The sequence below is a fragment of the Orcinus orca genome, chromosome 17 (assembly GCF_937001465.1).
Source record: "Orcinus orca chromosome 17, mOrcOrc1.1, whole genome shotgun sequence".
NCBI classification, from domain to species: Eukaryota; Metazoa; Chordata; class Mammalia; order Artiodactyla; family Delphinidae; genus Orcinus; species Orcinus orca.
Genome location: NC_064575.1, coordinates 85,739,681 through 85,763,265, shown reverse-complemented (window position 1 = coordinate 85,763,265; position 23,585 = coordinate 85,739,681). Strand labels below are relative to the sequence as shown.

Here is a 23,585-nt window from a genome sequence, read left to right as displayed (position 1 = left end):
CCCCTGCCCCGGGCCTTCCTCCCCAGCCAGGGACTTCCCAGGGGGAGGACAAGCTGTCCTGGGCGGGGGATGGGCTGCAGTGGATCCCCCCGCGGAGACTGCTGGGGGTGTGCAGCCGGGAGCCGCTTCCCAGGAAACGTACGTGGTGGGTTACAGGGCTGTGAGGGGGGAGCTGACGTCCCTGCTGTTTCCCAGTCTCCCCAACGTGAGGGCCTCGGCCCCACCCAGCCCGGCCTGCCACCTGCTGTGGCCTTAAGGCTTTCCTGCTGCTGCCCTGAGTGCCCGGCTGCCCTGGGCAGCGGGGAGGTCAGGGAGGGGGTACTCACAGCCCCTGGCCTGGAAGAGCAAGGCGGCTCGGGGCACCCCGAGCCACTCGGCCAGCAGTCAGCACCCAGCCACGGCCCAGGGCTGCCCCCCACCCTCACCCCGTTCCCCTGCTGAGTCGTTGCCTCACTGGGGTCCCCTGGCTCTGAGTAACCTCCCGCCTCAGGCCTGGGCGCCGGCGAGGTGCTGAGGCCCATGCATGCCCTGCTCCCCAGCGGGCGGCCCGGCTGCCCTCCTCGGGGTGTGCTGCACCCCCAGGAACAGGGCGACTGGAGAGAGTCGGGCCGCGCTGCCTCAGGCCCCTCGCTCAGCTGCAGAGCCTGGGTTCCTGCGGGACCCTGCTCTGGGCGGGGCCGCCCGTCTCCCCAGGGCCCCGTCTGTCTCCACGTCCTCCCTCCCCTCGCTCTGGCTGCCGTCTCGTCTGGGTGTGCAGGAGGCTTTTACGCTCCAGATGGACACCCAGGTGTCACCCGGATGGTCACTGAGCCCCATCGCTGATCGGGAGGGGCCGTGTCCCGGGCGGGGAGGTGGCGAGGACTCACCTGCTGTGACCCTGGTTGGGGCCCGGCAGAGGGGATGGGCACCTGGGCCCAGACGGGCCCCCGCTGCGTGCTGCGTGCTGTTATGGGTGTCCCTGCGATGACGGTTGTCGGTCTGGGGCCACCGTCCCCTCTACGGGGTGCAGTGGAGACCCGGGGCCACGAGCCGGGGTCGGGGGCTCTGCTCTCCACGGCCCGTCCCATCTGCCGCCAGGCGCCTGTTGGCCTCCGCCCGCCCTGAGCCTCTGGTGCCTTTCCAGGGTCCAGCAGCGGCAAGGCCGTGTGCCGGCGCAGCTCCAGCCCCGAGCCGGCCGTGGTGGCCCTGCTGCCCGGGCCGGGCTGTGCGCCCCTGCGGCCGGGCTCCCACTCACGCACCAAGACGCGGAAGCCCAACTTCAGCCCGCAGGAGACCGAGGTGCTGGTGCAGAGGGTGACGCGCCACTACCCGCTGCTGTTCGGGGCTCTGCGGGGCCCACCCGCCCGGAAGCACCGCGTGTGGAGCCGCATCCTGCAGGCGGTGAACGCGCTGGGCTACTGCCGCCGCGACCTGGGCGACGTCAAGCACAAGTGGCGGGACCTGCGAGGGGTGGTGCGCAGGAAGCTGGCCGAGCGCCCCCGGGCCCCCGGCCCCGTCCTCACGCCCGTCGAGCGCATGGTGGCTGAGACCTTCGCGGCCCCCGGCCCCGCCGGCGAGGGCCAGCCCGCCGAGGCCCTGCCGAGTAAGTGGACCCTCAACAGCCTGCACGGAGCTTCGAGCAAGAACCGCGGGGAGAGCTGAGGCCCCTGTGCGTCTGCTGGGGAAACCGAGGCTCCAGGCCAGTCCTGGGCGTGAAGGAGCTGAGGCTCAGAGCCAGGTCCATCTGGGGTCGCCCCACATGACAGGGCCTCCGCGGGGCCTCCGAGACCTCGGAAAGTGAATCCCTCGGGTGCTCGTGGGAGGCCGGCACCGTTTCCTCCATCACTGGCCCGGCTCAGCTCACCTCCCTGCCCCTGCTGTGCCCTGTCTTGGGCGTGGTGCAGGCAGGGCAGGTGAGCTCACCTCCTGACGCCCTCTTGGGCTCTCAGAGTGGGGTCCCTTCTCCCTGGGTCACTCAGCCCCCAGAACAGGCCAGGGCAGTGTCTGGGGCGCGCAGCCTCCCGGGGCCTGGCGACCCCCTCGGAGCCCAGGGCCCACCGCCGGGGCCAGCTTTGCAGAAGTTTCTGAGCCTGGTGCGGAGGGCGGGCCGGGCCCTCCGGGGCGCCTCACCATCTCCTCCCCGCACCCGTTTTCCTCCTCCTCCTCGAGGCGCCTCTCAGTGTCCGTCAGGGGCGCCCTTCGCCGGGCTGCCTTCTGTCTGCACGTAATGGCTCCACCCACAGCTCCAAGCTGAGCTCCACCGGACCCTTGCCTCACCCCTTCCTGGGGAGCTGCTGGAAGGACTTTGGAGACGATGGCAGAAGCAGGACCAGCTCCCTCCTGAGGGCTGCAGAGTGGGCGGCAGGATTCAGCCTCGTGGGGACGAGCAGGGGCCACAGACGCCCCCAGCAGAGGCCCCAGCAGACCTTCTAGTGGGGGTCTGCACCAAGCAGGGCTGGGCGGATCAGAGATGCACGCAGACCCAGGACACGGCCGTGCTGGACCGTGGGGAGGGGCCTAGTTCGGGAGGCCAGCTGCTCCCCCACAGGCAGAGCCAGACCTGGTTTTGGGGTGCTGCAGGGTGGGCACACTCTAAGGGCCGAGGGGGGCTGGCAGCAGGTGGCACGGGTGTGGCCCTGGGTGTTGAGACCCGTCCCGCGAGTTCCCAGCCCCGGATCGAGGCAGGAGCTTGGTGGCTGTGTTTCTCCTGGTGGCCCCCGGGTGCGGCGCTCGGCACGCTCCTCGGTCACGAGGCCCAGCCTGGCGCAGACGCCCCTGCCTGCTCTGGTGGCCGGCGGCCCCTCTCCCGGGCCCCGTGGCTCCCGGCTCTCCTCCGTCGGGACGGTTTGCTGACAGCGAGCTCCTCTTGGGCTCGGCTGGCACAGTGCTGACTCAGAGAGGTTTGCTGAATGAGTGAGAGAGAGGGGTAGGGGCAGGACACCCACCCTCCGCTCCGGTGGGCTGAGACCAAGCAGGGGAGTGGCTGCCACGCCTGGTTTGGGGTGGCTCGAGGCCCAGCTGCACTGGCTCCTGCCTCTGGGTCAGTTCTGGCCTGGGGCTTGGGCAGGGTCCGGCTGCAGGGCTGCGGACGGCTGGCTGGCAGAGTGCAGGCCACCCGCCCCCGGCGTGCCTGTAGCTCTGTCCGTGTTGGGGGAGTGGTGCTGAGGGGCTTCTCTTTGGTCCCGGGGGGCCTGACCCAGAGTCTGGGTGCCCCGGAGGCCCCCAGAGCAGAGGCCTCCAGGGCAGCCCCCGCCGAGCACCTGCCGCGGGGACTGGGGTGAGCCCGGGGGCCTGTGGCCCTGCCTGCGCCCCATGCGCTCCTGAGGGGGCTCCCCATGGAGGGGCTGGACTCAGACTTCAGGGAGGGCACCACAGGCAGGGAAGACGCCCCCTGCTCAGCCCGGGGCCCAGGGCACTTGGTGCCTGGGCGGCACCTGCGTTTATGGGAACGGTCCCTGCCTGGGCCTGGGTGGCGCCCGGGAGCGCAGCTCTCCAGGGAGATGTGGGCGTTTAGCCGTTCTGCCTCTGGAGTACTCACCAAAATGCACGAATTTGGAGGCTTGTCCTGTTCTCCTGCAAGACCCTACTTGATGCACCTTTGCGCCTGGTCCCTGCTGAGGACCGTGCCCGTGGCCGTGGCCACCCCCTGATCGTCTGGGCGGTCCTTCCCTTTGGGAGGAGGGAAAACAGCATAGAGAATCGCCCTGGTCCTCAGCTGGGTGCAAACCCGGTTCCTGCTGGGGTCAAGCACCGCGGTCCTAACTCACCCCTGCCCTGCGTGCCCTCCAGCTGGGCTGTGCAGCCACAGCGGGGCAAGGATGGATCTGGCCCCTGTTTCCTGTGATGCTGCCTTTTGACCAAGGGCGTCGCTGAGGGGAGTCTCCTGGTGTGCAAGGGCGGCCCCGGGCCTCGTCAGGGCGGCTCAGGTGTGCTGTGGGGCTGGCACCTCTGGGGGCTGCGTGGACGCGCCCAGCCGGCCCCTGCCTGAAGTCCTGGTCCCCACTCAGCCCCTCAGTGTTGTCAGGACCGGCCACTCAGTGCACTTGCTGACGTCCAGGGCCGAGTGCGGAGGAGGGTGTTCCCAGGCCCGGCCACTCAGTGCACTTGCTGACGTCCAGGGCCGAGTGCGGAGGAGGGTGTTCCCAGGCCCAGTCTCGCCGTCTTCACGGTGACTCTGTGAGCGTGCAGTCACTGCAGAGCCGGGCCTCACCCTTTCCCGAGTGGGCTGCCGCGGCTCCAGGGGACAGGCACTCCTAGGCTCTCTGTCCGGACAGCTCAGGCCGGCCAGCGCCCACGCCAGGGGGCCGGCCGGTGCCCCCTCGCTGCAGCCTCTGTTCTGTGGAGGCTGGACTCCCCGCTTGTGCCTGGAGTGGTCACCGGGGGGCAGATGCCGTCCACGCCCCGTCCGCACGGCCCTGGGTGAGCTCAGGGTCTCCACTCTATAATTGCTTCTGTTGTCTTGATTTGCAGATAGTATTGAAGCCGGCCTTGAGGCTGCGTCCTCGCACGCAGAGGCGGCCAGTGAGCTCCTGGCTGGAGCCAGCCGGCACCAAGTAAGTCAGTGTGAGGGGACAGCCCGCCGCCCCTCCGGCCCCTGCCCGCGCCAGGGAGGGGCAGGCCCGCAGGGTCTTCTCTGTGCCCAGGCGGGCTGCTATGGGGGAGGGGAGAGGAAGGGGTTGTGGGCCGCGTGCCCAGGGTGGGAGGTCCCGCCTCCCCCTAGTCTGCACCACCCCCTCCCCAACCACGCCGCCGAGAGCGCGGCCGGGGCTTCTGCCCACCGCTCAGCAGTGAAGTGAGAGGGCAGGGGTGAGGGGCGGCCAGGAGCAGCGCCCACCAGTTGGGTCTCGCTGCAGTGGGTGCCGACGTGGCTGTGTCTCCCTGTTCCTAGGGTGTGCGGCACCCCAGCTACCCCTGCAGGAAGCTCTGCGGCTTCTCCCTTATTCTCAGAAGGGCAGGATGGGTCTGTCAGTGTCTGCTGCCTTCCTGGAGGGCGCGGGCCACGGACAGGGCCGCCTGGCCTTCCGGCCGCTGGGCCGGGTGTGGCCGTGTCTGCCCCTGGCCTGGCCCCCGGCTGGAGCTGGTGGGGCCCTCTCTGCTTGGGACGAGTTGGCCGGCTCAGAGGGAGTGAGGACAAATATCTGACCCTGATTTGCTTGAGATGGGCTTAGGGTAGCCTTGGGGACCAATGCCGGGCTGCCGTGCTGACCTGCAGCCACCGCGTGAGCCCCTGACTGGGCCAGGCAGGCTTGGACCTGGGTCCAGCAGGGAGGGGGGGCCCGCAGCCGCCCTCCGCTTGCTCGCTGTCACTCGCTGGCCCTCCGCTCCGTGCTGCGCCCCGACTCGCAGGGGTGGAGCCCACAGAGCGCATCTCTCCTGGAGCGTGCGTCCTAGGGGAGGGCGGGGTGGACAGTCCAGTCCAGTGACGCGAGGGCCCTGGGCCAGCCGAGGCAGGGAGGGCTTCCTGGGGTAGCGCTGAGCAGGAGTTGTCCTGGCAGAGGGGACAGAGGCCAAGGAAGGGGCTGCCCGGGCGAGCTCGGGACGCCCCAGGCCGGGGTGCGGACAGCTGCGTGGGGGCCGTGCCGGCGGGAGCAGGGAGGGGGCCGGGGAGAGATGATGGATGACGTCCTGTTCCCTGGGGGCTTTGGGAAGTCAGGGCTGTGCTGGGCAAGGGACTCCAGTTGCTTTAGCGGGGAGGAGAGGGCACAGGGTGACGGTCTGGACCAGGCAGGGCTGTGGGTGGGGCGAAGCGTGGGAAAGAGCGGCCCCTCCTAGCAGCTGCGCTCCCTTCCCAGGCTTCCCGTCCCTCAGGGAGCCCAGTGGGCAGAGCACACGCGGGATGGGAGGCCGCTGGACTCCACGAGAGTGCATCGTGGGGTGGAGGCTGGCCCCATTGCTGGCCTCCCCTTTTCTCTGTCAGTGGCCACTAGACGCCTAAGTCAGGGCCACAAGTGTAGGCCACACGTGACAGCTGGAGAACACCACGCCAAGGGGGGGCGACGGCATGTATCTGCAGGACGGGGCGGAGGCAGGGCTGGAGGTCGTGTCTGCTGGTGCCAACTTGGGGCTCTCTGCCCCAGCCACGGGCCCCAACCTTTCAGCATGCCGAGGGCAGCCAGACCTGCACCCGGACCTCTCCACCTGGCTGGGTCCTTCCAGGGCCTCCCAGAATAGAAGGTGCAGACTGCAATTGACAAGCAAGGCGGACTTGTCGGAAGCCCAGGGCCCGGCCTCTCCAACGGGAACTCTCCGAGCGGGCCAGTGCCTGCCACGGGCCCTCAGCCCCAGGAAGCCTCCTCGCGGGAGGGAAGCAGCACGCCGGCAGGGTGGCTCCGCCCGTGAACCTCTGGGCTCGGAAGGGTCAGCAAGTGCCCGGACCGCAGATGCCTGGAGCCCAGAAGGAGGACGTGACAGTGAGGAGGAGGAGGAAAAGGAAGAGCAGGAGGCGGACGAGCGGCCACTGTGCCCGCGGACACACCAGGCTCAGAACCCCCCTGGCGCCGGGGAGCGTGTGCGCCCAGGCCTCTGCGGTGGTGCTGTCGTCGCCCCTTTTCCATCGCAAAGCAGGACCCCCTGTGCCATAGGTGAGGTGAGAGGGGCTCAGATCCAGGAGGGACAGCCCGGAGTCACCCCCCCGCAGTAATTCCTCATGCTCTTGCCCACTGCCACGCAGCGTGTCGGCAGGTGTCAGCAAGGCAGGACACCACAACCTGGGGCTCAGGCCCAGGGCTTTTCCCTGGGACCGCGGTTGACTCACCCTCCACACCCAGCCACCTGGAAGGTTAGCCTTCAGCTGGGCCTCTCATTTGCAGACTAGGGATTTGAGACCCAGAGGACAGAAGGGTTTCCCAAGGTCACACGGCTGTCAAGAGGAAGAGCTGATTCTGGAGCCCAGTTTGTAGGAGTCCAGGTCTTGGCTTTTCCTGCGACCCTGGGGTAGCTCTGCCTTTATATGCAGCTGCTCATGTTTATGGGATGTCCGCTTGGTGGACGGATGGATGGGTAGATGGATGGAGGGATGGAGGGACTGAAGGATTGGAAGGGTGTATACACAAGTGGGTGGATGGATGGAGGTGTGGGTGGATGGATAGACGGATCGAGGATGGGTAGTTGATGGATGGATAGACGGATCAAGGATGGGTAGTTGATGGACAGATGATGGATGGTGGATGGATGATGGACGGGTGCTTTGAGGATGGATGGCTGAGAGATGAACAAGTGGATGGATGGATGGCTGTAAGGAAGAAGGATGAAAGGAAGGAAGGAGGTGGACAGATGGAGGGACGGATGGGTGCTTGATGAGCAGACAGATGGGCGGATAGATGAGGGGATGGATGAGTGGGTGCATATGTGTAGGTAGACAGATGGGCAGACAGGAGGGGGGGGTAGATAATGGCCAGCTTGGGTGGGTGGGTGGATGGACAGACAGATGGCAGCATGGTGGTGGCACCTTGGCTTTGGAGCTGCCCGGTTGAAGTTTTACCTTGACGTTACTGGAGGACGTCTTTCGCCCTCTGAGTCTTGGTGTCCTAGCGAGGGCGCTGCTGCCCACTGCAGAGGGGCCCCGCGAGACCTAAATAGCTGCGTGGGCAGAGGGCCTCGTGCAGGTGGTGCTCCCTGGCGTTGCCCCGGTCCTGGCTGGCGAAGGCTCACGTTTCCTGTCTCCCTCTGCCAGCCGACGAGGACGAGGCCCCCGGCTGCCTGTGGCTACCCCTGCGGACGCTGGATGGGCCGAGCCTGCCTGAAGCCGACCCCCTGGACCCCCGAGGAGCCTTCCCTGCGTCCCCCTCCTCACCCTCCCCGCCTGCCTCCCCGGCCTCGGCACCCCCCGCGGCCACATTCCCCGGGGCCTCCCGGCCCTCGCCGCCCTCCTCGGCAGCACCCCAGCCCCCCGGGAAGCCCACAGGGCCTGAGGCCTCGGACGTGGAACGGCGGCTGCTGGACTCGCAGCGGCAGCAGGGCGCCCTGCTCAGCTCCTGGTCCCAGCAGCAGAGTGCGCTGATGGCCCAGCAGAACCTGCTGCTGCAGCGGCTGGCCGAGCAGAGCCAGCGGCTGGCCGACGGCGTCGAGGCCCTCAACCGGACCCTGGAGAGGCTGGTGGAGGCCCTCCCGCCCCGGGGCGCCTCGCCCGCAGTCCCAGATGGCTGCCCTGGGGGCGGAGCAGCCTGCAGGCCAGCTGGAGGCTCCCAGGGCAGCCCCCAGGGCAGCCACACAGGCCAGGAGGTCTTCTCAGGGATGATCCTGAAGGTGGAGGAGATCTAGGGTCTGGACCCCGTGGGCCGCGTGCAGAGCAGGGACTCCGGTCCTGCCCCTCTGAGGGGCAGAGATGGGGCCTCGATAGAGCCAGAGAGGATGCGGGACTTGGCCTGTGGTTGCCCCTTCCGTCTTGCCATTGTCCGTGGGCCTGTGACGCGAACGGAGGGCTGGGTTGAGGTCTACTCGGGTGACGCCGGTGGGTGGACCGAGCTCCCTCCGCTCCCATCCCGTGCTCCGACCGTCGGGGCGAGTGCTGTGGAGTGCAGAACGGGGCGCCTCTCGGCGGGCAGTGGGTGAGCGGAGCTGCGGGAAGAAGCACGCAGAGCGCAGCTCCCCCAAACCACTGCCTCGGGTGTGGGCCCTGGAGTGTGGCTCTGCTGGGCACCCAGAAAGCCCCCGGCGTGTGCCCTGGAGTGACTCCTGGAAGCCCGCCTGCTCCGTGGGCGTACGGACTGAGGGGGGCTGGACCCCTGCAACCTCTTGATTCTGCCCCGAGGGAACCACGCCCTGTGGGCCTGCGGTTATTTCTCTCAATTTTATGCCTGCGGTGTGGGGTGTATATACGTATGTGCACATATGTTCGTTGGTACTGGATGGGGTGGGATGCCATTTTATACCTGTCGACTTTTCTTGGAAAAAGATATTTTTCTCATATAAGCATAAAATAACAACAAAAAAAGGCGGTGATGATAACGAGGGTGATGCTGACAGGAAATGAGATGGAGCCCGTCTGTCTGCGCCTGGGCTCTGCCTCTGCCCTTGGCCGGCAGGCAGCCCTGATGCCCCCCGCCGGTGTCAGATCCGCCTCACCTGTGACTCCTGGCCCTGTGGGGTCCCTCGGGGCTGGCCCCAGCTCCTGGCCCCGCCAGGCAGGGCACAGGGGCTCAGCGCACAGTTCGGGTGGCTGTTGGGGTCCTCGTGGCCCTGGGGCTGTGCCACCTCCAGCTTCCCCTTGGCCTCCTTCTCCAGACTCGTGATGAAAGCCTTTTCCGGAAGCAAGAGGCTGAGGTCCTGGCATGAACTGGACAGCGTGCTGGTCCCAGGGCTCCCAGGCAGCCTGGCACTGAGGGGAGCAGAGACCAGGGTGGAACACACACAGTGGGAGGGACTTTTCCTGGTTTCTCTGTTTACCATGGGGCCAGCAGCATGTCAGCAACTCTTGTCCACAAAAGAGAGCCCCAACTCCTTAGCTGCCCATCCAGCCCTCTGCAGTGTGGCCAGCGCCCTTCCAGCCTCCTCTTCCCCTGCGGTCTAGAGGACACCATGTGTTCTCCACGGCGGCCTTTCCTTCAGCCCTACAAAGCCAGAGTGCATTTCAGTGCCATGTGTGGCGTCTTCCTAGGGCTTCATTCCAGGTGAAAGGCACGGACCCTGCTTGTCCACTAAGATGCCCACTGCGGTGGACACACACCTCTCTACAGGCAATGAACACTGCTCTCCAAGGTTACCCACTAACCCTGGTCAACACCTACTCGGATCCCAACCTAGCCCTGACCCTGGTCACACTCGGAGCCCTGATCCTGGTCACATGCTGAGCCCTGACCCTGGTCCCGTGCTGGACTCTGACCCTGGTTCCGTGCTGAACTCTGACCCTGGTCCCATGCTGAACTCTGACCCTGGCCAGTCCCATAATCCCTATTGGACACCTGCTCTGGGCCCTGCACTGAGTGCTGAGGACACAGCAGCCCAGGCTGAGTAGAGGTCTGACTGCGTCCAAGGGCCAGGCAGGGCACGACTGGGATGGGGTGCCTGCCTGTCGGGCCATCGGTCTGCGGGTGCACGAGGGAGCCTGGGTGGCAGGCAGGGGGACGGGGGCCCTGCCTGGCCTCGAGTGCAGGGGTGTTCCTGCAGGAAGGGGAACCAAGGATCCGGGGTCGGGGTGGCCTGAAGATCCGTTAAGGAGGAGGCTGGGTCTTGGCTTAGGAGCTGGTCAGAAGCAGAGCTTTGAGGGAGGCGCATGTGAGGTGAGGCAGCGGGGAGACATCTGACCCTCCCGGGGGGGGTTCCAGCACCTTCTGTGCCTTCTGCCCAGACTCTGGGCCGGGTGACCAGGCAGATGGCGGGCCTGGACAGGGAGATGGGGGAGAGGAGGGCCACCGGGAGGGTGGTGAGGGCGGGCAGCGTTGCTGTCCTGTGCGGGGCCCGGGGGCCAGGGGGACTCTGAGGACCCCGTGTGGGAGCCCGGGGACAGGGCGGCAGGGAGAGGAGGAGACCCCGTGGAGACTGGGTGACAGGTGCCCGGGGGGTTTAAGGAGAGGGGGAAGGGCAGCAGCGTCCTGTGCACAGAGCAGCCCATAGGTATGAAGACCGAAGGGTTCTGACGCGGGGCGTCTAGAAGGCGTCAGCCACCATGGCAGGCCATGTTTCTGTGTCTTGCTCTGGTTGACTGCAAGACTTCTGTGTTCCAGTGAGACAGGCTGGAGGGCGGCCAGGACAGCTTTCCTCAGATCCTGAAGAGACCCCAGGTCACCATGGCAAATCTGAGGCCAGGTGGCCTTGGGGGCACAGGGGTGATGGCCGGAGTCATGGAGAGAGCTGGGGGCCTCTTGGAGCCCGGTTTCAGGATTTCCAGTTCATGCCCGGTCCCTTCGGCGTGCTGCTTTACCAAGTGCGTGAGCCCGTCCATGTGACCCCAAGTGAGTAAGGCCAGGTCCCCGGCCTGGGGGAGCCGCAGGCAAGGAGTTGGGCAGATCCCTCGTGGTACACTGCGGGTTCAGCAGCCCATGCGGCTCCCCTGCTAGGAGACAGCTTCACGTGGAAAAAACCAGGACTGTAAACACTTTGAGGGCTTGCAGGGGGAAGCAAAATAACCCAACTTGTCCCCGCACCGCCAGCCCCTCGCCACCCCAGGCAAAAGCGCTGGACGGGAGGCAGCCGAGATGCTGGCAGACGGTCCTTTCAGGGAGAGTCTCGTAGGCCTTTGGGGGACCCTCAGAAGAGCCACGTGAACCCACAGGCAGAGGTCACTTAGTCCGCAGTGGGCAGCCTCGGGGTGCAGAGGAGGAGGGAGGGCCGGCAGTTGCAGAAATAACAAGACCACAGCTTTGGGCCCGATGCAGGCTAAATTCTGTCCCCCTAAAGTTCAGATGTTGAAGTCCTCACCCCAGGACCTGAGCGGGTGACTGTGTTTGGAGTTGGGGCCTTCAGAGGTGATTGAGGTAAGGCGAGGTCTCTGGGGTGACCTCGGATTCAACGTGACTCGTGTCCTTATAAGAAGAGGAGATCAGGACACATGGGCACAGAGGGACGGCGCGTGAGGACACGGGAGGGGAGGGCTGTCCACACTCCAGGGAGGTCGGCCTCAGCAGGAGGAGGAGACCTGCAGACCCCGGGGTATCTGACTTTTGGCCTCCAGGACGGGGTCGGGGTGAGTTTCTGTTGTTTGAACCACCGAGTCTGTGTTACTTGTCAGGGCAGCCGCTGCTGACTCCTGCAGACCCCCAAGGAATTAATCAGATACCTGACATAAGATAGTTTCTAAGAAATATTTTAAAAATAAGATGAAAGCACAAAAATTAGTAATAATAAGAGATGATCAAAAGGGACCCAGTGAGTCAGGAAAAGATCAGTGATAACTTTTAGAACAAAGGACTTGGCGGGGGACCGGGCAACACATTTGGTCCCGGATGATGTGAGAGGAGCAACCTGGGAGGTTTAGCTGGGGAAGTGACAGTGTGCCAGGGAGAGCTAAGGAAATGGAAAGGGCGATGGGTGAAGGGGTGCGGAGGGTATACCAGCAATTCAGCACAGGTCGGGGCGGGGTCCCAGGAGAAGAGAATTGAATGAGGAAAGGCAGTGTGTGAGGAGGCCCCACCCCAACCACCCACCATCCCGCAGACACAGGAGGCACCTGACACCTGGCAGCTCCATGCCTCCTGGAAACCGCGGCCCCAGAGCGGGAAGGAGGCTCGCGAGGAGGGGCAGAGTGACGGCTCCTCTCCCAGCTCAGTCACAGCAGCAACCGTGGAGGCTGGGGACGGTGGAGTGATACCCACCAAGGCCGAGAGAAGGGACTGTCAGCCTGGAATCACGCCGCCCGCAAAACCATCTCTGGAGAGCAAAGACGAGTGAAAACTTGAGAGTTTACCGCCAACAGACTTTCACTAAAGGAGCTTCTGAAGGATGGACTCGAGGATGGAGAGTAATCTTCAAAGGAAGGTCTGTGACAAGGAAAGTGAACCAAGGAGCTGGTAAATGTGGGGCAGATCCAACAAAGGACTGTGTGAGATAATGACATCATTTCATATTAAACAGTGTTTTTTGACTGTAATGTCTTATTTGTGCAGTTAAGTTTTGAGAAAGGGCAGAACAACAATGGGACAATGATAGTGATTAAATTAGTCTGAGCCCATTTTCAGAGAAATTAAATATTCATTAATTTTGGTGTCTGTTAATAACAATACATGGTAAAAACTCAAGGATTCCTTCATTGAAATTAAAGACTTACGCTCTTCAAACGACCCTGTTAAGAGGATAAAAAGACAAACTACTTACTGGGAGATAATGTTTGTAGATCACATATCTGGCAGAGGACTTGTATCCTGAATATATAAAGAGATCTCTAATTCCAACAATAAGAAAAAATATACTTGAATTAGAAAATGGGCAAAAGATTTGAGCAGACCCTTCACCAAAGAAGATATATGGATAGAAAATAAGCATCTGAAAAGATGTTCAACATCACTAACCATTAGAGAAATGCAAATTAAAACCATAATGAGAAACCACCGCACGCCTGCTAGAATGGCTAAAATAAGAGATACAGAGAAAGTGGACCATTCGTACACTGCTGGCGGGAATGCAAAATGATACAACTACTCTGGAAAACACTGTGGTAGTTTCTTAAAAAGTTAAACATTCACTTACGATACTTCCCAACAATTGCACTCCTGCGCATTTATCCTAGAGAAATAAAAAGTCATGTTTACACAAAAACCTGTACACAGGTATTCACAGCATCTTTATCTGTAACAGCCCCAAATTGGAAATAACCCAGATGCCTTCTGTGGGTAAATGGTTAAACTGTGGTGCGTCCACGCCAAGAAATACTCCTCAGCAATAAAGAGGGTGAACAAGGGGGAGGGTTCCGAGGGCATTTTGCTGAGTGGAGGAGCCTGTTTTGTAGAGCCCATGCTGGGTGATTCCGTGGGTCTGACATCCTCTAAGGGACGAGATTGTGGAGATAGAAACGGGACCGGGAGGTGGGCTGGGTGGGTGCAACTCTAGGACAGCACGAGGGCCCCCCGAGGTATTGGAGCAGCTCTGAGCAGCTCTGTATCTGGTCACCACAGCGGTACAGGGATCTGCATGTGTGATAGCGTCTCACAGACCTACACGCACAAGACACCAGTGGAAAATACAATAAAATTGAAGGCAGTCGTAACCTCTGGAAGAGTATTGTAGGAGTCTATAACTTCCACACCAGGAAGAAAGGAGTAAGAATGCAAGTAAGCGGACAAAAAGTCTTTACTGAATAAAATAGGAAAAAAAAGAGAGAAACTAAAATAATACAGAAGAAAAAACTTGGACAAATAGAAAACCTGAGGCAAGCTTTTGAAATCGTGTCCAGTAAACAAATTAATGTGGATGGATTAGAAGAGCTTATTAAATGTCAAGGATCATCAGATTGTAGGAAAAAAATACAAGTGATCCAGTAACACATAAGGACCAGAAGGTGAGAATGAAGCTGTAAAGAAAGACACATCGGTCAGAGAGTCAGGGAGGGTGTGAGTGGTAAGGTCAGCTTTGGATAAAATGGACGTGAAGACAAATATGTACATGAATACCACCAGGATTAATCATATAAGTAAATATATTAAACAGGACAGCACAAATCACTGCATGATCGGCTCAGCTCCTCAGGAAGATGAAAAACCTTACATTTCTATACACCTAATAAAAGAGCTCTAAATAGATAAACAAAGCCAGAACTTCCCACCTGCAAAGGGACTCCATCACGAGAGAAGAAGGTGTCAACATGGGCACAGAGACTAGGAATTAGTGAATATAGAGCAGGTTTCAGTAATAATCAGCACTTGACTTACTGGACCCTCAAACAGCAGATAACGGTCTTCTCCAGGACGCCTGGGACGGCTACAGATTTTGACCATGACTTAGGTCATAGAGCAAGTGTCAACAAACTTCAAAGAATCAGTAGTGGGTAAGACACTACAATTATTAGAAAATGCACAAAAATAAAGAGAAATTCCTTGTATGTTGGGAAATATTTAAAACAGTCCTAACTGACTGGGAGGTCGATGAAGAAATCATTAATAGATATGTAAAAATGACATAATTGAATAATGATGAAAATACTACATATCAAAATCTGTGAGGTACTTCAAAGGAAATGAATAGCCTTAAATACTTATACAACAAAAGAAGAAAGGCTGAAAATTAATGAATTAAGATATTAAAAAGACAATAAATAAGGGTAAAAGGACTACAGAATGAACCCTGAGAAATTAGAAGGAAGAAGATTATAGAGACTAAGCAGAATTTATTAAGTTATAACAGCGTCTGCAGGAAGCCAAGAGATGGTTCTTTGGAAAGATGGTGAAAATAGACAAACCACTAGTAAGATTGATCCAGCGTTGAAAGAGCAGAAATTCCAAAGTAATAAGAGAATTCTATGAACGGTCTTATGCCAACAAGTTTGGAAACTTAGGGAAAAAATGGACAGATTCCTAGAAAAGTACGGTTTGCCAACATTGACTCAAGAATAAATAGATCAATGGTTCTGTAGCCATTAAAGAAATAGAATGGGTCGGAAAGACTTTCTCCCCATGGAAACACTAAGCCCGATTGGTCTTTTACGTGCGTTCTACCCAACTGTCAGGGCAGAGATCCAGTCTTACACAAACCTCCCCGGAGAACGGGAAAAGGGGAAATTCCTAAATACATAACTCGAGGTCAAATCAAAGGTGACATACGTACGGGAAAGGATCATCGTGGTCCTGTCTGTCTCATGGACACAGACCTGGTCATCCTATCACGACACAAGCGGACCGCGCTGCGTCCCGTGGCCTACCTTTTGGAGCTGGTAGTTTAGCAGGAAGCCCGGACAAACCACCGGCTTTGGGGGAAGTAATGCCCCCCCACCCTCCATTGGAGCTGCCTCGAGGACGAGGATGAGGGATGAGGCTGAACTTTGAACGCCCACCCTGAGGCCCTGTGTGGGGAGCTGTGCAACTGTCCTCAGGCTGCGGCAGCAGAAGAAAGCAGTGAATGCCCCGCAGGTGCCAGGGACAAGGTCGGCCTCCTTCCTTCCCACTCGCCTGCATCCTTTCCACATCCTAACTGCTCCCCAGTGTAGGTCTTTCCTCACACATGTGCTTAACAGAGAGGCTTCCCCTGCTGCCTCTCGCCCTCCCATCCCCACACGTGCCAACGCCCCCTGTAAGTCCTTGTCTTCCTGGGCAGGGAACCTCCACAAGGCAGGGCTCTGGCTGCCCCCGGCCCCCAGGACGGTGCTCAGCGTGCAGTCTGTGCTCTGTCAATGCACTGCACGGTCTGTGTACCGCCCGCACCTGTGCAGAGGCACCCGGAAGGCAGGGCCGGGGAGATTAGGAGGTGCAGGAGGAGGCAAGGTCTCCAGTGGGCCAGGCCGGGGTCAGATGCTGTCTTGGGGAGCTTGGGCTTCTGAGCTAATCCAAGTCCAGTCAAGGGCAGGACTCGCGAAGAGCCCAGCTGGTGGCCTGGCCCAGGCCCCGAGCCTCCAGGGAGGGCGAGGAGGGATTCTCTGGCCAGAGCCCTTCATCCTGTTCCCAGTGACAGGATGTTGTCATCTGAGAGCCTGGGAGGCCTCATCCAGGCTGTTTTGGGCTTGGAACCTGCTGCCCTGGCCAGGCTGAGGGCCACGCTGGGCAGCTTGTGGGGGAGGGGAGGTGCCTTTTAATTTGGAGCCGAGCAGGGTAGATAAGCAGCAATTGGATTTGCCGAGGCCTGAGTCCCTGGGTGCAGAGAACACCGGAGAATCTTATTTTCATGATAAGATTGTTATAAATTCTCCCCACCATCTGCTGGGAAATGTAAATGTGAATTGGGTTCCAGGCGCCGGGAGGGACAGCTGGTGGGGCCGCGGGGGGGCGGGGAGGGGGACCCCGTGTGCACCCAGGCCTCGGGCTGGGCCTCAAGCCGTGCCCCTTCCCGTACCCCGTGGCTCTGTGCGCTCCGCAGCCCTGCTCTGAGTGATCGCCTGCAGAAAAGTAACCCCAGGCGAAGATTTAAGTCAATCTGCTGGTGACTGGGCTCACCATACCTGGGTAGACGGGCAGAGGTCACGGGCATAGGACAGAGGGACTGGGGGGGCCCTGCACCCCGCTGTGTGCTCCACCTGCCCCAGTGTCCTTGGCGACTCGCAGCAGCTTCAGGTCAGGTGGGCGCTGCCTTGGCCCAGTTTCAGTGTGCCTCTGCGGGTGTCCCCACTCCTCTAAGCGGCGGACGTGGGCCGACCTGCCTGCTCTCTGGCTGGCCTGGGGACTGCACCTGGTGGGGCCTGCAGAGCCTGCAGGCAGCAGGGAGGTGGTGCGGGTCCTGGGGCCGTGCTCCGGCTGCCCTGGGCCCAGGGTGAGCGACTACAGCCTGCGGACCACTCGCAGCAAGGCTGGGCAGGAAAGCCCCTCCCAGCAGAGGCCCTCTCACCCTTTCTTGATCCGTAAAGAAGTCTCTGCTCAGGGGAGATGGGCCTGCCCTTGGGAGTGAGTGCAGGGTCGCCCCGTGTTCTTCCTGCTATGCTGATCACACGAGTGGCACTCCCTGTGGGTGCGGGGGTCCAGCCTGACACACATTCCTGTTCTGGAGACAAGGGTCAGGGGTGTCCTGAGGCCCAGGAGGAACTGCCAGAGAGATGGCTAATGAAATGCCAGGCCCGTGGGCCAGAGGAGGACAGAGGATAAATCAACACGGCCCAGGTGAATGTGGAAAGGCCTCCAAAGGAGGGGGGGCTGGCTCTGAGGGGCAGTCTTAAAGCTGGAAGTCCCTGCCCCCCGAGGGGTGCCTCTGAGCCCCTGAGGTGAGAAGAGTCTCACCCCCTGCACAGATGAGACCTGTGAGGCCGGATGGTGAAGACTTGCCCTAGACTCAGGGACACGCGGCCACCCCCGCTCACAGCATGCGGGGACACAGGCATGGGCAGGCCTGGTGGCGGGAAGTGCACGTGTGTGCGCGTGTGCATGCATGTGTGCGTCTGCACATGTGTGTACATGATGTGTGCGCACGCGCACGTGCTCAGGTGTGTTGCGGTGCTGTGCACGAAGTTTATGTATGTGCACACGTGTCATATGTGCCTGTGCGCAGGCATGTGTTCTCCTTGCTCGCCATCCAGGCAGCGTCTGGAGCATGAAGGTGGGAGTGGTCCGCTTCCAAGATGGGGCATCAGGTGGGCAGAAGGGCTTCTCCGGGAGGCCGCTCGTCTGTGGGAGGCCCGTGAGGGAGCCGGGCACGGGGCAGAGGAAGAGCTGCACGCCCCAGGCCAGGCTGCCAGGCCCTGAGCTGCTCACCCCTCGGCGGGAGGGGCGCCTGGCCGCACCTCACGTCACCTGGCCACTGATCAGATGGGCCCCTCTCCTGGGCGGGTCCGCAGAGAGCCCAGGCCTTGTCCACAGTACCCCTGAACACCCACCTGGGGGGCGAGCTTCCGAGCGGCCCTCCTAGCACGGCTTCCTCCTGGTCTGCTAGTCCCAGACTGAGCTTCGGAGCACCGAGGCAGCAGAGGAGCTGCCTGGCCTTCCCGAACCTGGACACAGGGCAGGCAGATTGGGGGGCGGGCCGGGGGTCCCGCGGGAAGATGGTGGTCTGGAGGAGGGGAGAGCCTCCTGAGGCAGCGCCTGGCATCCGGCCCAGTCCTGGTGGTAAGACTGACCGGGCCGGCTGTCCAGGGTACCGGGTCCAATTTTCACAGGGAACTGCTGCGCATGCCGGGTGGCCCACTTTAGAATCTCCCTTGCAGGACCTATGCCCCCACCTGCCCCCACCCCTGCCCTGCTCCGCAGGCTTCAGCTGGGAGGGCCGTGGGAGCTCCTGGCTACTCCAGAGGACGGAGGTTCTCAGGCTCAGGTCACCCCTGAGTGGGGGCTGGACTGGGAGTGGGGGATTGACCGCTCCAGAGAGGTGACGAGGGGACACCACCCCACCGTGGGGTGACTGGGGGATGGCTGTGTGCGTGGGAAGGTCCCTTTCAAGGCAGAAACAATGCAGTTTTGAAGTGGTAGGAATCTGGGCTCATTTTCAGCAGCTGTATGCAAATTGCATGCAAATGAACCTCTTTTCCTTCCAGTACCAGTGAGTGGCCCAGAGAAACAGTGATCTGGAGGACCAGAGTGAGCCCAGCATCTTGTCCGATTCACATCAAGAATCCCCTTCTTCAGAAGCTGTGCTGAGTAGGGGCAGCCACTGCTGTTTATTTAACAGATGAGGACGGTCCCTGGAGTCACACAGACTGGGTTCTAATCCCAGCTCTGCAGTGACTGCCTGTGGGTGACTGAGTGTGTTGCCGAACCGCTCTGCTCCTCATTTCCCTTTTCTGTAACATGCAAACAGGGCCGCCTCAGCGGGTACATGGGAAGCACTTAGCACAGTGACTTGTTCTGATGATGGTGTTGTGGTGGTGATGGTGGTGGTGGTGGTGGTGGTGGTGGTGATGGTGTGGTGGTGGTGATGGTGGTGGTGGTGGTGGTGGTGGTGATGGTGGTGATGGTGGTAATGGTCGTGGCTGTGGTGATGATGGTGGTGGTGGTGGCAGTGGTGGTGGTGGTGAATCCTGCTGTGGTGGTGATTATGGTGATAAGAGAGCGTCCTCCACAGTAGGCATGGTACGAGGCCCTGGGAGAATGGAGAAGAAAAGTGATCTCTGTCTTTGCGATGCTCATATCTTCTTCAGAGCCCTCCCCAAGGTGGGGCTCATGTTCTAACTCGTGTCCTTGCCCTCCAGTCCCCGGAGGCCTCTGTACCTAAGAGCTCCGCTCTCCACACTCCCTCCACTGTCACCTCTCCTGTCGGTGCTGACAGCGTGCCTGCCTTAGGGCAGCTGTGACTTGACCTATGGGCCTTCCTTAGAGCCCCTGCTGTCAGGAGGGCGATGCAGGCAGGTGGGGGCAGGGAGCACAGGGAGGACGACACGTGGTCCTCACTCTTGGGGGACCACTGTTGTCCTGTGACCTCGCGGCACCCTCTCACCCCCCCACACCGCAGCAGACACTCTGTGCTCCATTCAGACTGCACCCCTGCAGGACCCCACACCTTCCTCTGTGCAGCAGAGCCCCCAGCCCACTGTCTTCATTATGCCTTGGGGCCCTCCAGCCTCCCCCGACCCCCCTCCAGCCTCCAGCTCCCCAGGTGGACACATCTGCCACTCTCGTCATTCTGGCTGTTGGCACAGGGCCGAGCGTAGGGTGAGTGTCCAGGACCTGCCGGAGGGCCTGCTGTGCCTGCTGGGAGCATCCCACCAGGCATGCGGTTGGTGGGGGGCATGGGGGGCAGGGCTACAGCACCCGAGGAGCCCCAGAGCGTGTCCGGTCCCTGTCCTGCTCTCATGACAAACAGCCCACTGTTGCCCATTTTGTGGACGTGGGACTGAAACTTAAGAAAGACCAGCACTTGCCCCAAATCATGCAGCTGGTGAGGGGCGGAGCCAGTGTTCAAATCCAGTCTCTGATGCCCAGGCTTTCCCGCGCACCTCGGGATTTTGGACAGAGCCAGGAAGTTGGGAGCGGCAGGTGTTGCACTGGAAGTGGGAGGAGCCGGAAGGGGGAGGACGGCCAGAGGGAGACAGGGTGCAGCGGTCCACGGGACAGCTCCCACCCCACCACTGTGCACAGACGGAGCTGCTGTGCTCTCTGCAAGCTCGGGGAGTATTTGCTGTGTCTGTCGCCTCGAGCTGGTGGAGGTGGGGTCTGGAGAGGGGCGGTGTGTGGGCGCTGGTGGGGGGGGAGGCTGGGGTGAGGGGGTGGCCCCTGTGCCAGGACTCGGAATACATGGGGCGCCGGGGAAGCCAGCTGCAGCCCTGAGGCTTGGAACCCAGCGGAATCCAGTTGGCTGGGCCCTGCCTTCTGCAAACAGATATAGATTTGGTTTTATTGAGAACCTCAGTGCTGCCAGGCCCACAGGCCCGGGCCCACGGCTCTCATGCGCTTGCCGCCAAGAAAGAAGGGGAAAGGGAGACAGAACTGTGTAGCCCTTTTGCAATGAGAAGCCAGGAGTGTTTGCGTGAGATCGATTTCTGTTTCTGGAAAAGGCTCAGCTCTTAGCCCAGCCCCGCCACCCTGGTCCAGCCTCGGGTCTGAGGGGTGGGTGGGCAGCTGCAGTGGGGTGGCCTGAGGCCCCCATGTCCCCCACCCACTGTCCTGTCGCCAGCCTTGTTGTTCGTGTCACTGCTGCCATTCCTGCAATGTTGCATGAGCGAGGTCACACCCAGCAGTGGCTGGGCAGGCGCCCTGGTTGTCCGGCTTCCAAACCTGTCCTGCCACTGAGTCCATTCCCCCTGAGTCAGCACCGCCTGCCCCAACCAGTCTCCCTAAAATGCCACCTGCCCTGGGAGGGGCTGCGTCTGGCCTGGGCTCCTCGTCTGTGTGAGGGATCAGATGTGTCCTCCAGGGCGGGAGGCGCAGGGCAGGACGGAGGGGGCTCGTGCCCCACCTCTGTGAGTCCAACCTCACCCAGCCGAGCCGCACACCTGTCCTACGCAGGGGGCAGGGCAGGGGGCAGCATGCCCATCGTACAGATGAGACAACTGAGGTGTGGGGAGGTTGGGGGGCCCCCAGGTCAAGGAGGAGCCAGGATGGGGACTTGGTGCTGAGGCTGCCCCTGGGGGGCCTGCATGTGGGAGTGATGGTGGCAGTGACCACAGTAACTACCAAGGGTGCCTGCAGGGCTGTCTGGTCCTGATGAGCTCCCGGCCTGGGAAGGAGCAGAGCTTAGAAATGCCCCAGCCTGAGTACTGGCTGCATCAGTTAACTTGCTGTGCGACTTTGACGAAACTGCGTGTTATCTCTGAGCCATCCTTTTCGTGTCTGGAAATATCCTTTGCCCGGGATTGGGGGATTAAGTGAAGCCGTGCAGGTAACTAACTGTCTGTTAGGAGCCCAGCCTGTGCAGATGACCCTTCTTGCACTGAGCATTGTCACCGCCAGCACCACCTCAAAGTTCAGGGTTGGGCAGAGTTCCAGCCCCAATCTGTATGCAAGGAGAAGAGGCCCAGAGAGGCTCAGAGACTTGGCCTGGGTCACACAGCTGGTCGGGGGCACAACCCGGAAGAAAACCCCGGTTTCCGGGTCCTGGCCGTCCTCCTGCACCTGCTGCCGAAGCATTATTAACTGGCCCCCCCGGAGGACAAGTAGAGTGTTTACCTCTTGACAGCAGAGAGGCGGAAACAACAAAAGTGAACCAAACAAACCGCCCAGACACCAAACAAGCTCTCTCTCAAAGTGCGTGCTCTGCAGATAGAAGAATGTGGAGGGGCGGAACGCGGCTGCTGGGAGACTGAAGGATGCAACCCCTCCAGCGAATCGAGGGCCTGTCTCCAGGGCGGGAGCGCTCCGGGCCGACTGATGCTTTCAGAAGGCAGGGCTGAGAGGCAGCCCGCCCGGGGTGGGCAGGTGTGTGCCGCACCCTAACTGCAAGGGCTGCGGCTGCCTGGAGCGCGGTCCCGGAGGCGTGGGCTGTGGCGAGGAGGGCAGAACCGGTGCTCCCCACTTTCTGCTGCCCCAGCCTCCTTGTCCCTCAGACACAGGGGGCCCAGCTCTCCTTCTTTATTGTGGTTTTTTGGGGGTTGGCTTCTCCTTTTCAGCCCCAACTGGTGGGAACCTCAAGCTCTGAGCAGCCCCAAGCGGGCGCCATTGGATGCGTCCCCATGACCGGGTCACAATCTGGAGAACAGGGGTCCGACCGAGGTGGGCGTGGGAAGTCTGGACCCGATTCCAAACAACGTGGGCTTGACCCCATCACTTGCCTTCTGTGTGTTCATGGGCCTTGGTGTTCCCAGCCTGTAAATGGACCACGGAAGGAGCGTCAGCACCACGGACAGGGGCAGGGGCGGCTGGACACTGGGTCATCTTTCAGGATGTGCCCTCCTTCGCCTGGCTCAGACCCCAGGCCTAGGGGGGCAGCGATTCACCCTTGTCACTCTGCGGGGGTCCCAGGAGGGGAAGGATATCACTAAGCATCGTCCCTCCCCTTTGCGAGGCTTTACCTGTTTCCCAGGTGAGCCTCCCTGCAGCCCCAGGGTAGGAGTTGAGTGCACATCGCAGAAGCGGGGCGGGGGTTAGGCTAACCTCCCTGCACCGGTGGCCCGTCCAGCCATGTCCTTGCCTCCCTCACACATCGGTGACTCCGTGGTCCCCACTACCCGCCCCCCCACCCCCCGGTACCTCACTGCTGCTTCAGGAACATCTGTTGATGGCTCATTAATGATGTTGCCAACAGGGCAGATGAAAAGGCTCAGAAGGGAAAACAGAAGCAAGGGGACAGCTTCGATCCCGGGATTGTTGAGCTGTCCCTGATGCTGTCCCCACAAGCAAGGCTTCTGCCACGCTGACGCTCTCGGCGTTGATGGCTGTCCCTTTCCGCTGGTCCAGCGTCCACTGCTGTCTGCCGGGAAAGGGATCGGGGGCTACACCTTGGTGCCCCCACACTCGGAACATTAGCACCTTGAGGAGTTTCAACTTGCTCTGCTCTGGGGGAGGGAGGCCTCGTTACAGCACCATTTTTAGCCTGGTGAGGAGCTCTCCATGTCCCCCAGATTTGCACTTTCCCTCAAAATGCTCTTGCTACTGGCAGGAGAATAGATGTGAGAATAAGAGAGTAGCATGTGGCTGTGAGCGTGAGGGGTTCCAAGTGGTGTTTGTTAATTCAGGGCCTGCCGGCGTTAAGTACTAACACATACATCCCACCGAGCTGCCGGCCTTGGCACTGGGTCCCCTGTGTTAATGGTCACCAGAGCCTTGCTGTCGACTTTGGAGGAGGGAGCGAGAGGCCAGAGAGGCCTCAAGGGCCACCGAGGATCACACAAAGGTTAGCGGCAGGATTTCGCATCCCTCTGTTAAACGGAGCTCATCCTGTTCCTCCTTGTATCAGTCAGCTCAGGCTGTTTGGCTGCAGTAACAAATGAGCCCAAGGCTGGGTTTGGTTCTAGCTCGTGTTACGTGCCCACAGTGGGTTGGAGGTGCCTTTGCTCCTGTGCTTTGACTCTGGGACCCAGACTGATGGACAGCCCCCCTCAGACATTGCCAGGCTCACAGCAGAGGCCAGAGCAGTGGAAGAATCTCACAGTAGCTTTGGGTGTGTGCTTGGGAGCAGCGAGTGACCTGCTGCACTCACCAGGCACTTCACAGGCCAGACCCGGGGCCAATGGGACTGCT

The 23,585-nt window shown here is 61.1% G+C and overlaps 1 protein-coding gene across 9 annotated transcripts in view; it reads left to right on the top strand.

Annotated features, from left to right (window-relative positions):
* Window positions 1-23,585, top strand: part of TSNARE1 (t-SNARE domain containing 1) — a 395,042-nt gene that overhangs the window by 73,179 nt on the left and 298,278 nt on the right. For 3 of the 9 annotated variants that reach the window (XM_049700691.1, XM_049700695.1, XM_049700692.1), the window contains 2 exons: window positions 1,124-1,582; window positions 7,652-20,140. In XM_049700691.1, the coding sequence (XP_049556648.1) occupies window positions 1,124-1,582; window positions 7,652-8,238 (1,046 nt within the window). In that variant the 3' untranslated portion in view covers window positions 8,239-20,140. Of the gene's footprint in view, window positions 1-1,123; window positions 1,583-4,449; window positions 4,533-6,788; window positions 6,875-7,651; window positions 20,141-23,585 lie in introns of those variants that run through there. The other 6 variants (XR_007472769.1, XR_007472770.1, XM_049700694.1 and 3 more) reach the window with 5 other exon arrangements.